General features: G+C 35.2%; 1 protein-coding gene across 4 annotated transcripts in view; it reads right to left on the bottom strand.

The window, feature by feature from the left end:
- EYA1 (EYA transcriptional coactivator and phosphatase 1) overlaps positions 1-18,962 on the bottom strand; it is a 333,490-nt gene that overhangs the window by 40,959 nt on the left and 273,569 nt on the right. For all 4 annotated transcript variants that reach the window (XM_021710442.1, XM_008054057.2, XM_008054059.2 and 1 more), the window contains exon 12: positions 7,924-8,013. In XM_021710442.1, coding sequence (XP_021566117.1) covers positions 7,924-8,013 — 90 coding nt within the window. The remainder of the gene's footprint in view (positions 1-7,923; positions 8,014-18,962) is intronic.

Genomic DNA, 18,962 nt, shown 5'->3' with positions numbered 1-18,962 from the left:
GCAACAAATGCTTACTACTATTATCTTAATTATCTATCTGCAACTCTACTTTTTTAGAATACATGCTACAAGTGGAATTACTGAGTAAACGGATCAGGACATTAAGGTTCTGAATCCATACTGTCAACTTGTTTTCCTGAAAATTTGTATCAGTTTATGTCCTTGTTAGAAATATATGCAAATGTTCATTCTTATTACACTGTAGACCATATTATTAATTTTAAACCTTTGCCAGTTTGTTGGAAAGTGGCATGACCCTGACTTCATATTTCTGATTAGTAGAAGTGAAATCCAACATTTTCTCATATTTTGTATATTCACAATTTGAATACTTTTCTCTTGTAAACCACGTAGACTTTGCTTATTTAGTCTATTGAGCTATTTATTTATGTTTTTCTTAATGACTCAAATAATATTTGTTCTCTGTTTTATTGGTTACAAATATTTTACTTAATATTGCCTCTTAATAACATATGTAGCTTTTAAAAACATATTTGTATCATCCTTGATTACAGAAAAAATAAGTATATGCCATATAGAATTGGAGTGTATAGAAAAGTACAAAAAAGAAAATAATAAAACCCCAATTCCTGTGCATATTCAGTGTTGAAATTCCGGAGTTCACCTTTCCATAAGACATCCAACATATATATTTATTTATTCAATATATTTACTGAGCACCTTCTATGGGTCAGGTCCTATGCTAGAGAAACAGTGGAAAATATTATATATAAGGCATATTATTAACAGAATTGACAGCAAACAATGTGTGTATTTCTTACAATATTAGTTTCTAAAAACTAATTTTTAACAAAAAATTATAGCTCAATAAATTTTTGCAAACTAAATACACTGGTGTAATCCACATCCAGGTTAAGAAACAAAATGTGATGAGAATTCCATAATTTAGAAATTTTTTTATTAGAAATTCTTATCTTGATCACTGATTAGTCAAAATTCTAGATGGATGATTGGTACAAACAGTATTAATCTTTTTTAGGATCTTTAGGTTTCTGTATATATCAAATCTTTTACAAAAAACAACAATTTTAATCTTTTTAATTGTATTAATTATAGTTTATGTCTTATTGCACTGTCTAGAATTCCTATACCACTGCTGAATAATAGTGTTAACAGAAGGCATTTTCATTTTGTTTCCATGTATAATGACAGTTTGCCTCCATTACTTTACTGCTAAATATTGTGTTGGCTGCTAGTATAGTATATATTTTGTTTTGTTTTGTTTTGTTTTTTTTTGAGTTGGAGTCTCACTCTGTCGCCCAGACTGGAGTGCAGTGGCCGCTCCCGGCCACCACAGCCTCGACCTGCTGGGCTCCGGCGATCCTTCCGCCTCAGCCTTCCAGGTAGCTGGAATTACAGGCATGCGCGACCACGCCCAGCTGATTTTTTGATTTATTATGGAGATGAGGTCTCGCTGCCCAGGCGGGTCTCGAACCCGCGGGCTCAGGCAATCCACTCACCTCAGCCTCCCAAAGGCGCGGGATTACAGGCTGAGCCACCGAGCCCGGCCTAGTATATATTTTATTATGTTAACAGGTATATATTTTGGCTCAATTTTCTGATGAACATCAGAATTAAGGCAGTCTTTGAATATATTTTTATATTTCAAATTTTAACTTCAGACAAAACAAAGACTAGAGAATCTCATGAGAAATGATGAAGCAATAAGAACAATAAAAATTATTCATTAGTAATAATGGATAAAACATGAACATTTCTTCTTTTTGGCCATCAGTTACAATATAGTTAAAACAAACTCAATACATATTTATTACATCCAATAATCATTGCAGCTTGCAAAACGTATTTTATCCTCTCAAACTGAGGGTTTTGATGTAACTCTTGTTAATTAAGGAAATGGACAAGACCAAGCAACTACCTTAAAACTTATGCGAGGTCGACTCCACTGTCATCTTCGTGAGAGGAAGCAGAAGTAGGTATTCTAGACTAAGACAATACATAAGAGTTCGATCTAACAGACACTTAGTTAATGGCCAACATATATAAGACAATATTCTGGGTGTTATGAGGCATGTTACCAGGATTTTTAAAATGGAGCCCAGCAGGTCAAGGCTGCAGTGGCCACTTCCGGCCACTGCACTCCAGTCTGGGTGACAGAGTAAGACTCCAACGTAAAAATAAAAAATAAAAATAAAATAAATAAAATAAAATGTAGCCCTTAAATCAGTCATTATATAAAAGATACCTGCACTTACATGTTTATCACAGCACAATTCATAATTGAAAAGATATGAAATCAACTTGTGTCCATCAATCAATGAGTGGATAAAGAAAAATGTAAGACACACACACACACACACACACACACACACACCATGGAATGTTAGTCATAAAAAAAGAATGAAATAATGTATTCTGCAGCAACTTGGGTGGAATTGGAGGCCATTATCCTTAGTGAAGTAACTCAGAAATGGAAAACTAAATACCACACATTCTCACTTATACGTGGGAGCTAAGTTATGGGTACTCAGACGCATACAGAGTGGTATAATAGACAATGGAGACTCAGAAGAAGGAAGAATGGGAAGGGAGTGAGATGAAAAACTACCTATTAGGTACAACATACACTATTTGGGTAAAGGATACACTAAAAGTCCAGACTTCAGCACTACACAATTGATCCACACAACCAAAAACCACCTGTACTCCTAAAGTTCTTGAAATAAAAATAAACTGCTATTTCAGAGAAAAAAATACAATCCTTTATGTTTGCTGAATTTATCAGGAGAAAATAAACAAGTATACCAAAGTCTATGCACAGAGTTGAAATGACAAGTGGCATATATATATATATGTATATAGGGACATTTATGTTTGAAATGAAATTATTGGTATGTTTGCAGCCTTTCATTTAGCTATTGTCAGCTCATGGAAGGGTCTGAAAACAGACAACAGCTTTAGTGTCTTCCTTGCAAGTATCCACGAAACACTTTCTCTGGCAGTGGAGAGAACCAGAGCTTCCAGCATCCACACAAAAATTGGATGCTGGGTATCAGTTTTGTCTTTATTTGGAGCACAAAGCACTTTCTAGGTGAGTTATATTTTTCAAACTTGAAAAATTGACTTCTGAATTTGTTTAAATAGTTTACACTTTGGAAAGATAAGCATTATTATGTCCACACAAAGTGCTTCATTTGAAATCAAAGTTACTTAATGTTGGCATAGCTGATACTGTTTGCAGAAAGAATTTTTTCCTAGCAAAAAATAAATTTGTAAATAAGACATTTAAAAAATTCTTAATAGATGATAGCCTAAATTTTAAAGTAATAAAATGTTATTGTAAATTTAAGAACTGAATTAAACTGAGGAGCAAACTAATTCCATTCCTTTAGAAAAATCATTGTAGCTTACTTTCTTTAAATTATGTTATTCCTAGTGACTGTTCACAAGCTCCTTTCCTTGGCCTGTAACTCATCAAACCCAGACTCTAGTGAGACCAGAACCTTTTGCCCTAGGCCTGTTTTTAAAAAAATAGAAAAGGTGGAAACAAGGAACTACAAACATAGATGTTTAAAATTTAGAGCTGGGCCAAGAGTATTCATTCTAAATCCTGACACCAAAGAACCGTCTGATTGGTCCCAACTAAGTGGTGCACTAGGAGAGTGAAGAGAGGCATTCAGTGTAGTTTTGCCATTAACTGGCTGAGTCTGTTGTGTGTGATAGTTTCACATGCCTATGTCTCAGACGCAAGAAGAGGGTTCCCATTCCTTTCCAACCCTTTACCTTATAGGAGGCAAAGTGTGACCAGCAATAGCACCAGTTAGGATGGCAACCATAATGCCAGTGAAATCATATTACTTAACACCAGACAGAAAAAGAAAATTCAACACAAACTTAAGGTCTTATTTTTATTTAGACTTGTAACCATCTTCATAAAATATTTTCTTCTAACTGTGGAAAAATTCAGCAGGAGGACTGACCAGCGGCAGGTTGAAATATTACCGTGTGCTGAAGGCCTTTCCTCACGTTGTAGACTGCCTTTCAATAAAAATTCAACAGAAAGAACTCTTTCTCCATCCAGTCAGTCATACTACACTAAAGAAGCTGAAAAAAATCCCTCCAATTCCATACTGTCATTCATAAAAAATGACTTCCATATAAGCATCATCGTGCTGCTCATGGAGACCTTTTTTTTTTGTAAAATGATATGCAGGACGTTAGTCAGACTTAGAAATAGGAAAGGCAGAAGTACACTATGGAACTAAAGTCGAAATGCTTCTCTGGTGGGGAAAAATATTATTTCCTAAGATAATTATGTCACCCTGTCACTCATTTTCCTTAACACGTCAAACACTTTGAATGGTACAGAAAAAAATAATTTCTCCTTTTTATTTTTTCTTGGAGTGTCAGTGGAATTAATGTAAATTGTGATTTTTTTAAAATTTAAAAAAGTCACTAAGCGAGATGAAAGACAAGACTTTTAAACTAAAAAAGGTTAACTTATTTCTTAGAGCTAAATCAAGATATTTCTAAATCACTTCAAATATTATACCCTAAATTTTCTAAATCATATTCTAATGACGATTTTAAGCACAAATTTTGATAACATTTGAAACGTTACTGGAAGCTCCTCACATTAGTGTATTTCATTAGTCAGAATGTCTTATTAAGCCAAAGAGTGAACTAACCAAATTATACAGAGGGGTTGCTGGCAAAAAAACTAAGATTTAGAAGAAAATAAGATCAAGTGTCAACAATTAGAATTCAGAAATCACACTTCTAGCTAACCAAGAGACTGCTAAGCTCCTTGAAATTGCTTGTACCATAGACCTCAAAAAGCTAAAAACATGTAATTTAAATATATTAAAATATTCATGTCCCCTACCACCACACATTGCTAATTGGAGTGTGAAATCAGGCATTACTAAATCATTTCTTCCTGATGAGATAATTTTGGTTTTCTTAAGAGCATTATGCCAATACACTTATTTTTTGCCAGGAAATAACTTTACTTTTTATTTGGAAAGAAACTTATATTTGCAGTGACCAGTACCAGGCTTGTTGAATTACAAACATATAGAATAAGATTGAAATAAGTATAAGAACCATTTTGTTTTAAAAAAAATATTGTGTGACTCTAGAGCAAGTAAACAATTTCCAAAGACAGGCTAAACGAATCTCTTTAATTTATACTTTCGTTGATACTTTATAGTATTCTCAAGTAAAACAGAAACCTTTGCAGATCTATAAGTGTAAACATCTTCCCACTACTGTCTTTTCTAGTCTCTTTTCTACTTTACCTCTAATAAGAAATAGTTCTCATGCCAAGAAATAGACTCTTATATTTCAATAACTGCATAGAGCTCTAGTTATTCTTCTTCATAAATTTGGGTTTACAGAAAAATTATATTTCCTACATCCATAAACTAAAAATTTAAGTATATACTTGTTATATCATATACAAATATATATAAAATATACACTAAGTATATATATTTAATATGTGCATGTTATATTTAATATATATTTGTTAGAGTACTAGTTCTGTCTCTATACATAGCTCAGTGGAAATAATATCAATAAACAAATAAAAATCTGGTGGTATTATATCAAAATCAAGTTAGGAAGTTTTTTGGTCTCTATTAAATGCAGTTATGATTTTGCCTAACTTCCCATTTTCACCACATAATTTTGGCACTGTATAGACAAGTTTTGGCATTTTTAAGATGGTAGAGTTTTAAAACAACAGCAAATTACTGCTAATTTCTTCTTGATGGGTGCTATTAACACCTATTAACTCAATAAGAGTAACAAGGTTGCACCCAGGACAAAAACATCAGTCTAGTCTGTATCTTTAGAAACAAATGGAAACTTAGGAAAGGAATTTTAATATACTAGTAAAATACAGAATTTTTTTGTGCGGCTTTCTCATGAAGTGAAATACAACCATAAATCAGAAACAGCTTTTGAAAATAAGCACGATAATTAAGCTTTTCTAAAGGCAATTCTGAACTTGTCACTCACTTGGAATATTTCTACCTTAAAAAACAGTACTGCATTATATGTAATTTCTTCTTCAGGAAAGCAAACATTTTAAAAAAGCAAAAAACTCCCCCAAAACCTGTATTTTATTCTTTAGTGTAAAAATAAAATTTTCACTAAGGAATAGAAAAAAAATAAAGCACATTTAAATAATTTTATTGCACTGGAAGTTGCCAATTCGTCTGTGAGTAGTTTCAGTGCAGATGAAAAGAAATCAAAATACAGGACAGATGTTGAACAAACCGCATTTAAGTTCTGTCACACACTGGCATTTTTCAAATGATCTTGGCTCATCTATTAAATAAGGTGCATTTTGCTTGATTTTGAAAAGGGAAACATCAGGAAATATTTAAAGGCCAATTGCTGCCAATTAACTTTGATCAGTAAAAGTTCTATTTGAATCTTTCAGATTCTTCTCCTGTCTGAAATAACATACATTTATAAAATCTAGCAAAACAACAACTTGATGATTAATGCCTGTTGGCAGCCCTACCACAAGCTTGCTTAACAGCAGGATTTAAATAAACAACTGTCTCTATTAAGAAGGGAGTGAAATGTAGTTACAATCATGTTTCCTCATAATGGAGATATGAAAAACAATATTATTTATTCTTAAGAGTGATGCTAACCAAGATCATCATGTTTGTCAGTGCCCATAACAGTTTAGTAAGCCATGTTATAAAAGATTTTCCCCCAAATCATAATAATGATCAATAAAATCATCAGTGGTTTGATGTAAGAAATCCTGGCAACCCGAACAACAGAGGCCTGACTAAAATGTCCTCCTACCAATTGTCTTAGCCAGAAAAGCATCTGCCCTAAAGCACTTTAAGAGACTGACATAGCATTTGCAAGTACCTTGAACTCTGCTGGATTTTTAATACATCTTAACATCTTAATCATGAAATTGAGAAATATGTAGTTTCTGATAATCAACAAAGTTTAATATTTAAAAGCCTTGTTATCAAATTTTAATCTCTTGATAGAGTAGGCAGGTAAGGGGAAACTTCAGGGTTATAGGAAAGTTCCAAGCTCATCAACATCTACAGCAACTATTGCAAAGCCACACCCACAAACAAGTGGCCTAATTATAGGAAATTTCACACCTACCTAACTGTTAGACTCTTATCAATCATACCTTCTACAGTCTAATCCTTTTATCCAAGATGCTTGTGGTCAAGAACCCACCAGGCAGAACCTAGCTTAGAGACCCCCTGGAGAATGCACATCAATAGCCAAAGTTGACTAAGACAACATGACCCACTTTTACTTTCATTATGTGCTCATTATAATATTATTAACCCTGTGGTTTTACAAAATCTCCATTCATCAGGATGCCATGACAGTCTGTGTGTGACCCAATAAGGTGAAAAGCTTCCCCGCCTGATGGAAGGGAGGAGTAACAGAGATTCCACCCTAAGAACATCCATTTTTAAGAAAAACCCACTCCAAGCCAACTCCTTAACACCGTAAGAATAAAAGTTATAGCTCAACAATAGCTGGAGACAGAAGCTTTTCATAGGCTGTTTCTGACAGATCTCCTTTCATGGGAGTGCACTCTTCTTTTGCTTAATAAAAGCTACTTGTGTATCCCATTACTCTGTATTTACGAATTCATTCCAGCCGTGAACACAAGAACCTGTGTTGACCATTTCACACAGGGAACAGTTTCCCTTTTCCTGGTAACACTTATGATCATTTGGGATCTAATTTTGAAACACAACAACCAAAGGAAAGCAAAACAGAAATACCATGAAGGCAAAACACATTGCCATATAATTAATAATCACTTTGTCTCATTATTCCAATTATATATTACAAATAATATTCCTTCTTTATTTTAAAACCAGTCACCTATTTTCAGACATTCAAAATGATGTATACAAATTTAGTACTTACTTCTAAGTCATTAAAAAATAAATGTGTGTCTGCCAAGTTGAAAATCATTTCTTCCATTCTCAGTCCAAGGGAAACTGAAGTGGGTGGATCCTAAAAGAAGAATTTTACAGGTCAAGAACAGGTTTACAGGTTACATGAAATATAATGTCACATTAAGAGGCATTGAGCATGATGAAAGACTGAAAGCATGACGCAGAAAAAGAAATTTGGGCTCTAGGTGCTTTCTTTTGGTGTGAATGTTTTAATGTGTGTACAAACTTCAGTGACTTATGTTAGTAAAAGTGCCTCAAATATTGTTGATGCTTTGCATAATGAAGAAATAACTTGCTGCTTGAAATATTACAAAAAAACTCTAAAATCTAGAGTTACTTAGACATACAAAGTAGAGAAAATTCAGCTTTACACATGTCTGTCTCAGAGCAAAAAATTAGTGAATCAAGAAGCCATTGCTGATATTAAACCACGATCCATTAAGAGCATCTAAATGCAGTGCCACAAATATCAGAAAACAGATATAATTTAGAATAATTTCAGAAGGGTTATAAACTAATTTTACCTTGATGATAACTCTCTATCATTATTTGTCATGTTCAGACTGCCTGCCAATTTTAAGTATGCCCAGAAAGGCACTGATGGCCACTCTGACCATGTGGCATCATGTCCCGCTCAGGAAGCTGATCTTGACATTTACATGATGCTATCTGGGCATCAAACAGCTAGTACCATATACAGAGAGGGCTGCTTGTATTCCAGAAGGTACATACAGTGTCTTCTACCTAAAGCTTCAATCCTTGGTTGCTAGTGGTGAGTAGTCAGTCTGTTTCCACAACCCATACCCTGATGACATCTACTGGCACTGAAATGAACTTGGGGCTTATGCAGATATTTTCATTCTTTCTGCTGTATTTGTAATGTATCAAATCCAAGAAGAAACACGGTTCATGACAGAAGATCCTGCATACTTAGTAAAGAAGGAAAAATTTCCAGAGAGAAAGTATCCAAGAAAGTAAAATTGGCTTTTGAAGGTTTTAGTGGCATTCTAATAACAATACCAATTTTTATAAGTATGCCACTTTCAATTTTTTCCTAAGAACAATACTTTCTGATCTATTTTATTATCACAACAAACCTTTGGAATAAGTACAGCATCTATCTGTATCGCTATTTAGCCAGCAACATTGAAATTACAGAAATTGCTATATTACTATAAGATTCTTACTATCAGTACTGCCCACTGTAAACTTCCTACACTTTCTATATGGTCTTCTGAACACACCGAACTCATTGTCTTCATTCCAAATATAGACTCGCCTGTGTCTTACTCCGCACCCTCCTGGGTTGAGTCTGTCATGCCTGTGAGTATCCACTGCAAGTTCCCTCTCCTCATGCACTTTGGGAAGCGGCAAGAGGTAGTGGCAGAACGAGAGGCCAAGTCCTACTTTTGCTGTCCCCCCACTTTGGTGTCCTCTCAATTGATCCTGTTTGTTCTTCTAACAAATCAGATGGCTAGATGGCAAACACAATGCTCTCATATAGCCTTTCAAAAAAAAAAAAAAAAAGGTATTTCATGCTGCACAACTGTACATGTTTGTACATTTAGGAGAAAACAAGGGCCAGAAAGGGAAGGGGGCATGGAGGCGGAGCCTCATTGGGATCCTGCCACAGGCCAATCAGCTGTGGACAGGGAGGCGGAGCAAGTACTGCCCATCTCTCCAGCACCGCCCATCCCCCAGCACTGCCCAATAACCTCCTGCATCACAATCTTCCAGGAGTCCTAGAGGAAGAGAAGAGACGAATTTGAAAGGGTGGCGGAAGAGCATTGCTATCCTCAATTCCTCTTTCACCTGAGACTTCTCTGCCAGTTGACTGACAGAGAAAAGGAGGCAGAGGACACAGTACTGCCAAAGGCTGGGGTTTAGACTGGCAAAGAGGCCAAACAAATGCTCTCAGGCTTGTAAGAGGCAGAGAGGAAACAAGGACGCAGAGTCCAATTGATTGTCCAAGAGCTGTGTCAGAAGGAACAAATGAAAGTGATTCCTTCACATTTCCTTGTAAGATGATTCATACTGCTTTAGCGTTCTTAAATTGTCCCTTTTTAACACCACCTGAAATCGATGAAGTTTTGTAGGTTGTAAAAGAATTAAAAACAGTTTACAAATAAGTAAAGAAAAACTTATTTCTGTGTTTTATGGGAAATAGCTCACTCACAAGGATTTTAAGTATGAGTAAGTGCGCTGGAAAAAAAGCGAATGCTCAAATATACCCTACAGCAGAATTAACCTGAAAGGGAAGTTCAAACAGCTGTTTATAAAACAAAACACCTGACCAAGGTGTTTACTCCTCTAATTCAGGCCAATAAAATACACTGACTTGTCTCATAACCATGTCAATGAATCTTTTTATGTGGCAATGGTGGAGACTCACCCCGCTTACTTAATTGCCAATTCTAAAATTTATGTGCCATAGTATTGTTACTTTTGACAAAGTATTATTTCTCCTTGATATGGTTGCTTATTTATATGACCATTGAAAGAATTGCTCTATTGTTTGTTAATATATAGCATACTTTAACTTTTCTTCATAAATTACAGTAATGACTTGCTAGTCAGAACACTAATAAATTTTAAAGGCTTGTTCAGTCTTGTGCTAAAATACAACACAGATGTTGGCCTTATTTACCTTTTAATGTTATTCTCTTTTGTTAATAGCAGTCATTTCTTAACAATTTTTATAACTGCCACTCCTTGGTATTGTTATAAAACATTTACTATACCAAAAGAACAGTTTGGCAGTTTACTAGAACAAGAGAATTTTAGTATAAGAAGAGGGTTATAGTCAAGAGCAGTGCTTTTACAAACATCTTTAAACCACAATCCACAGTTTAAAAAAAAAATTACACCATGATATAGTAATCTCTCTCACAGAGCTGAAATGTACGTTTGGCAAAGCAAGAATTCACTCACTGTGCGGAGTGTACTCTTGATTTTCCATTTCACAGCCCTGTCTGATCTACAGTTTGAAAAACAGAGCTCTAGAAGACACTTACTCTGTGATTTTAGAGACAGGAACACTGAGTTCCGGGAGTCTTGTGATTTGTGCGGGGGAACAAAGCTGGCAGGGTGCAAAGGTATCTCAAGTGTTTTATCTAAGAGGAAACTAGCAGGACAGAGAGGCAACCATGTTCATGGATTTGTTTTCACATTCTAGCAACCTGAGTGCTTCCCATATCAAGGTTAGATTCTATTTTACTATTATACTAGATATTTTAATACCATTAAAATTTATAAACATGTCTGATACAAGTCAAAAGACAAAAGCTAACATGGAACAGTTAGTAAGTTACTTGTTGCTTGATGACTTATTTTGGCATGTTTAGAAGAAGGAAAAAAACACATTCTTAGACCAAAACTGAGACATTAAAATCACCATGTTTTTGGTTTAATCTTGCTTTTTCAGTAATAAGTAATTTTCTTGCAATAACAAATTCCAGAGCTGCAGTTATACAACAGTTTCTTCTAACGCATCATTTCTTTTTTTTTTGGTAGCATGGTAAGCAGGCATTCATGTTGGAAAAAGTATTTAGAACTTTACCTCTGCTTCAATGTACATCACATTTTAGCAAATTGTCAAATGTTCCCATTCTTTTCTAAACTCCACCCCTCTGTGGCATTTGGCACTGCTGTCTACTCTCTTCTTGACATTTCTCCTCTGATGTCTATGACACCATCAATCTTTTATAAGCATCTTGTATGAGAATCTGCTTGTTCATCACCTACTCCTTAAAAGATATTGGTCCCTAGGACTCTAATGTCATCCACCTCTCACTCTGTTCAGGCCATCTTGTAGACTCAAGCATACTCACAGAGTATACACGCCACCAACTTCCCTCTGTTATATCTCAGATTTCAACTGTAGGCCCATATATAAATTACCTGTCAGTCATTTCTATGGGTCATATCCCATAGCACATCTGAAACTCAATGTATAAATTTATTACATTTCCTACTGTATTTTTTTTCCGAAGAATGGCATCCTAGGAACCCAAACCTTGGCATTCTCTTAAGCAGCCGAGTCTACCCCCACATCAAATAAATCATGACATGCTACTACTTGGACTTGGAATTCAAGCCTTCCTTATCTTCACCAGAACTGTTTTCTTTTTGTGGATATCCCCACCGGCCATATGTCTCTTCTGTGGATATCTGCAATGGTCTCCTTCATTGGAGTCTTATTTCCAGGGTTTCGCTATCCCACTCTATTCTCCCATCTCTTTTAGGAAACATGTAAATACTTCAGTAAGTGCAAAAGGCCCATAAATATCTATATTTTGCTTATTTCTCCAATGTGTGACCTATTTGTGGTTTTTCAAACAATTTTTTTTCTATTGTGAAATCTTTTCTTTAAAAGGTGACTAGGCAAAGGCCTAATGTAAAAACAAAGTGACTCTGATGAAAGCTCCTACCCAAAGACCTTAAAGAAAACTGGAGCAAGGATTTCCACATAGGACACCCACATTAATTTACGGTGGTCTTTGATGGAGCTGGCACGCTTCCAATCCCATCCCTGAGAATGTTTCCCCCATGGCTCCTTTCTTAGTCTGGCACTTTTGCCTCCCTGTTTCATCTTGGCTGGGCACCATAGCTATATGTGTTCTTGTCCAAGAATGGCAGAGGTTTACCCTGTATCCCCTAGCCCCTTTTTTAGATTTGGAGTTATGGTTTTCTTTCTTTTCAGTTTCAGGATAAAAAAGTTATTTGCAGAGAACAAAAAGTAGATATCAATTCTTTGAAAAATCATACTGGGAACTTTTTGTTTCTACTTTGTGTAGAACATCTTGTTCAAGTAGATTTTTTCCCCCCTTTTTTACAACACTTTAACAACAGTTTGAATCCTCAGGCTATGATTCTTTGGTTTTTCCTTATTTCTATAGCCTTACTTCTACATCCCTGGTACCCAACACAGTGCCTGTCATGAGGGTTTTCCTGAAGCTTGGTGGAGAAATATAAATGAATGGAAGCAATAAATGGAGAGTGCCTCAAATAATTTCACTAAAGAAAAGAAGAAAATATTAAATTTTAACTTCAGTTACTTGTTAGTGCTAAGTGTCAGTAAAAGAAAAAAAAGTTCCCAATTACCTAGCTGTGGGGAGAAAAAGGGGTATTTGAATACTAAAATCATTCTATCTACTTAATATAGTATTAAACATGTTCATTAACAAATGCTATTTACCCGATTAAAGAGTGTCCTATTCTTAGAATAGTCATATATAAAGCTTTACTTTTCTAGTTAATGAAGTAGATAATATTAGCATAAGGGCCACATATCAATAATTTATTTTTTTAAAACCTAGTAGTAGTACACATTAAAACATTTTCCAAGATATGTTCTCATGTGCTCTGAAGTGTAATTCTCTAGTAAAAATTGAAAAGTATAATGAAATGGCTCAAAAAGGAAAAATACAAATGCTTTATCGTTTTTCTTGTTTAATGAAGAAACTGTAAATTTACTACAGTTCTTATAGCCAAGAAGTTCTTTCAGTGCAGACCTTCTTCAAGCTGTTCCTTACCAAAACAAAACTCAATACACAACATCTAATGCCACGCGCGCGCGCGCACACACACACACACACACACAAAATTTAACCCTGTTCCTAAATTATTTGAATACATTACATTGCAAATGTCTGCTTAACATCATGAAAGCAAAGAATTTGTACAATCTGAGGCTACTCATAGCTGTTTTTAGTATATTAAAAACAAATTGTCTACTAAGAGAAAGTGACATCGTGTAGAAAAATTCAACAATGATAAAATCTGCAGAGTTCTTGAAGACCCAGGCATAAAACAATTGTCTTCATCCTCTGTCAAGTGATACTTGTTTCTCATTGCCTTAAGGTCTTTTTCTCCTGTTTCTAGAACACAGAACTGCCCATAGAGGCTATAATTATTTTTATCCCATACTGACATAACCAGCATCATCCATGGTCAATTTTCATTACTTGAACTGTTTCTTGATTATTTTTTTCAGCCTGATTACTGCTACTGTATTATATCTTTATATGATGAAAAAAATTTTTAAAGGAAAAAATTCTAGACAAAAAGAGTACATAGAAATATTGAAACACCATTAAAAAGGGTCTCTAGAGAGATATCTGTCAGCCTTGAACTCACATGTTGAAAATCTATAATTGGTTTCTAAGTGAATAAAAGAAAGGGGTGTCTATAAATGCTTGTGGATACTGGATCATCAGAGAACTAGGATACTGTTTTTTGTTGCCCTCCTTTGTTTCATAGGTGAGCTAGGGCATTGAACCTCATGGTCATTACAAATGTACTTTGTAGTAGGCACAATACGTATGGTGCTTCAGAAATTTGAATTTGCCACGATGTTTATGATAGGTGAAAGCACTGTTGTTCTTGAGCATTTGTTTCCACACTTCAGTCTAGAAATTCTCTTAGAATGACAAGAAATAAAATTGCCCACTGTAGCTTCTGAAGACAGCATCCAGCAGAACTAGGTTTAATACTAGTCCCCAAACAAGGCATTAGTAGGGACACTCTTTTGATATCCACCACAGAAATTAGAGAAGAGCTTCTAAAAATCACTATGCTCATAACCTGCAGGCAAAGAACTTCTGCATACAGGATAGAAGAATGCCAGAAATACACATTCTCCTAATAGCCATACCACAGGCTATGCAGTTATAAAATCCAGACTGGAATTATAACTTTGCCATTTACTTACTGTGTGTGATGGTGGGCAAGTTAAGATACTTAACTTCTGGACCTCAGGTCCCTCATCAGGAAAATGGGAATAAAATAGGTTTTTTGCAAGATTAAATTTGGTAACACATTGAAAGTAAAGTTCTGGACATAGTGCCTGGCAAATAGAAAGTTGCTACTACTACTCTTATTGTTATTTCTACCATTAGTCCTACTGCAACGGCAGCTGTGAGGCAATCCAGGCATAGGACACCATGCCATGGCTACCAAAAGATGCAGCAATATTCGGCATTCAAATTGGATGTGAAGTTTGGGCTGTTTAAAGATGAGTCACCCCCAAAATGTCCATTCTCTGACTTTTGTTAGAAGGAAGTTAAGGAATTATTGCTGTCATTGACACACTCCTCTGTAGCTCTACCATTAAGGAGTCATGAGTTCAAAATGGGCTTGTACTGTAGTTATTATGTCAAGGCACTTTCTACAGAATTTTTGCACAATGCCTCACGCCAATATTTTTGAGATGAACGTGTTTTTAACAGCCCAGTCATCTGTAATGCCGATTTGGGTGGAAGCTAAACAGAAATCACACAACATGACCGCTTTGCAGGAAAGGCTGCCACTGGTTCTCCCAAAAGATGTCAACTGGGCGTCTAGGTACAGAGCTTGTCCTTATCACCAGGAAAGATGACCCAGTTCTAAGATGCTGGCTAAAGGTGCCTCATACTCTGAAGAACTAGGAACTGAGGGGGAAGTAGTGTCATTTAGATGGAATCTAAGCAATGTACCAAAATCTAGAAGTATTCAAAAAAATCAATTGCTTGCATAGCCAAGTCATGTGATTGCTTTGAGTTAGTCACATACATCTTTTAGCTTATACCATTTAATCATTAAATGGTGAGACTTTGTGAATAGACACTTAAGCACAGCCCAAATCGATTGATTATAATCAATTAACAAATAACTAGGGGACTAGGTCTTGGCAAAATCTTGACCCTGCCTCAGTATATCAATACATGTCTGTCAGTAATAGATGGCCGTAAATAGGAATTAAGTACAGTCCAAATTTAGTACCTTCAACGCATAGGCCTTGAAAATGTCCAGTGATTACAAAATGATCCTTTATGGTGGTTTCTTTCACCTGTGCCAGCTCTGGCATGTCACTCTTTCTTTTCTTCCTTCTTTCTCTAATAAACTTTGTTTTAAAACTTTGAAAAAAAGATCCTTTACCCTAGCACTTCAGGAATAACAAAATATTATGGAGAGGTCTTATTTGTGATAGAGTCAAAAGATACATTTGTGGAAACACTTTAAGAATATCAAATTAATGTAAAAATCTTTGCTACCACACAAAAGGAAGAGAGGCGCAGTCTTCCATCGTTAGTTCTGGAGCATCTGGACCAAGCCTCTAGTATTCTGTCTACTCAAGATCTGGTGCACGCAATTTGAAGGGCACACACTCCATCAAGAAGACAAAGAGTTAAAAATTTGGGGGGGATTATTAAAAAAAAAAACTTTCTTCCTCAAGTAAAAACTCTGGTTGAATCATCCAACTGATTACATTGGAAAAGTGTTCCATTCCTTGGCTCTCTGATGTGAGCATGGCATTTTCTCCCTAACATAAATAGTTCATTACTTCCCAGTCAAGATGAGTACATTAGATTATACATACATTTCCACTAATGATTTATTCTTACATTGAGTGTCCCAAGGAAACCACCTGTAAAGAAAATGCTTAAGGCCAGATTTAAGCCTCATGTAAGATAGTTGGGACCTACCTTTAAAATTAGCAACCTAAGCAAGGATCAAACACACATACAGATGAACCCTGTTTGTTCACTGACTTGAAGCTATGGCTGGTAAACTTCACTAAGCAGATGAGAGTATAATAAAGAAATGTGGTACCTGCCAGATTACTCAGCATGAGCCACTAAAGACACCTATTTGTTCACTCAAGATAACCAGGAAGCTTTGATCAAGGATCTGCCATCAGGTTGTGGAACTACTCAAAGACAGAAGGAATTTGAGAAAATCTCAAAATTTAGCAAGTGGTTTAGTTTCATCTCAAAACTTTGCCTTACCAAAAATAGCTCTGGGCTAGATAGATATCTCCAGCAGAAACTGTCGGCTCTTTTATTTTTGGCAGCAGATCTACGCATACTTGAGTCTGTTGAATGAAAGACCTTATGGTTTAAAAAACTCCCAAATGCAAATTTTCTCCTTCCTAATCAACTTCCTTTGAGCTCAGAAGAAAGAATGTACAGAATAAATAAGAACATCCTGTAATGGATCGAAAGAGCCTCTCCAACCAGAACACTGAAGTTTTAAAAACGACAGCCATAGACTCAAGAAGAACATATCTCATCTATGCAGTTTTGACTGGAAAAAAAAAAAAGAACCTGAATTTAATTAAGCTTCTATATCTAGCTACCGTTTGTAGGAAATACAAGGTGTGAAATAATACAATAAGGATACAATCAAGAAAACCCAGACTTTCAGGAACTCTATTGGACAGATGGTCTAGTTACTTCAACAGAAATATACAAAGTTAAAAAAAATATTGAGTGAGAATCCACAGATGAAAAGACACTTAAGAGACATATGATAAACTTTAAAATAAATAAAACCACTGGAGAAAAACACTTTAAAAACTGGACACAGAAGGAAACTATTTCAACATAACAAAGATCATATGTGAAAAGCCCACAGCTAACATCATACTCAATGGTGAACTTCGGCAAGTTTTTCCTCTAAGATCAGGAGTAGCAGCCAAGGAGGTCACTTTAACTACTTCTATGTACTATAGAACATAAAAAGTTTTAGCTAGCGTTATTAGGCAAAAATAACAAATAAGAGGCATCAAAATTATAAAGGAAACAGTAAAATGATCTCTGTTTGCAGTGACATGATTGTATATGTAGAAAACCACAAAGATTCCAACCAAAAAAATGTTTGAACTAATAAACAATTCAGCACAGTTGCAGGATACAAAGTCAACACACAAAAATCAGATGTGTTTCTGCACACTAACAATGACCAATCTGGGAAGAAAATTAAGGAAACAATTCCACTTACAACAGCAACAACAAAAGGAATCAAATATTTAGTAATAAACTTAACCAAAGAAGCAAAAGACTTGTATACTCAAAAAAATTTTTTTTAATTGCTAAAAAACCAGACACAAATAAAAGAAAGGCAGCCCATACTTATGGATGTAAACTTAATATTAAGATGTCAATACCATCCAAAGTGATTTACAGATCAAATTCAATCTCTATCATATCCCTAATGGCATTTTTTTGCAGAAATAATTTTAAAATGATCTTAAAATTTATATGGCATCTCAAGGGACCCTACATAGCCTTTTTTTGCACAAATAATTTCTGAAAACAACCCTAAAATTTATATGGAATCTCAAGGGACCCTAAATAGCCAAAATAAGCTTGGAAAATAATGAAGTTGGAGGTCTCACACTTCCCAATTGCAAAACTGATTACAAAGACAAAGTAATTAAAACAATGTGGTTCTGGCAAAAATATAGATGAGACAGACCAGGAATAAACCCTCACATATATGTTCAAATAATTCTTAATAAGGGTGCCAACTACATTGAAGGAGAAAATGATAGTCTTTTCAACAAGTGATACTGAAAAAATTAGATATCTACATGCAAAAAATTCAGGTTGGATCCTTACCTTACACCATACACAAAAATTAACTCAAAACAGATCAGAGACCTAAACATAATAACTAAACTATAAAACTTAGGGGGAAAGCTTCATGGCATTGGATTTCATAATGAATTTTAAAATACGACACAGAAAGCATAGGCAACAAAATAAAAAAGTAGATAAAACTGACATCAAAATTAAAAACGTACGTGCCTCAAAGGGTACAATTAGCAGAGTGAAAAGGTGACCTACTGAATAAAAGACAATGTTTGCAAATCTTATATTAAGAGGTCAATATCCTAGATAGATAATGATCTCTTATAATTTAGCAACAAAAAACTAACCTGATTTTGAAAGTGGGCAAAAGGCTTGAGTAGGCATTTCTCCAAAGAAGATTTCCAAATGGTCAACAATCACAAGAAATATCCTCAGCATCGCTAATAATGAAGGAAATGTGGATCTAAACCACAATGAGATACCTCTCACAGCCTTTAGGATGGCCACTATCAGAAAAGAAAAACCAGAAAATAACAAGTCTTCTTGTAGAAATATGGAGAAGCCAGGCTCAGTGGCTCAGCCTGTAATCCCGCGCTTTGGGAGGCTGAGGTGAGTGGATTGCCTGAGCCCCCAGGTTCGAGACCCGCCTGGG

Source organism: Carlito syrichta, unplaced genomic scaffold (assembly GCF_000164805.1).
Source record: "Carlito syrichta isolate Samal-C Ts95f unplaced genomic scaffold, Tarsius_syrichta-2.0.1 Scaffold288986, whole genome shotgun sequence".
Taxonomy (NCBI): Eukaryota; Metazoa; Chordata; class Mammalia; order Primates; family Tarsiidae; genus Carlito; species Carlito syrichta.
This window is presented reverse-complemented; position numbering and strand designations above follow the sequence as displayed.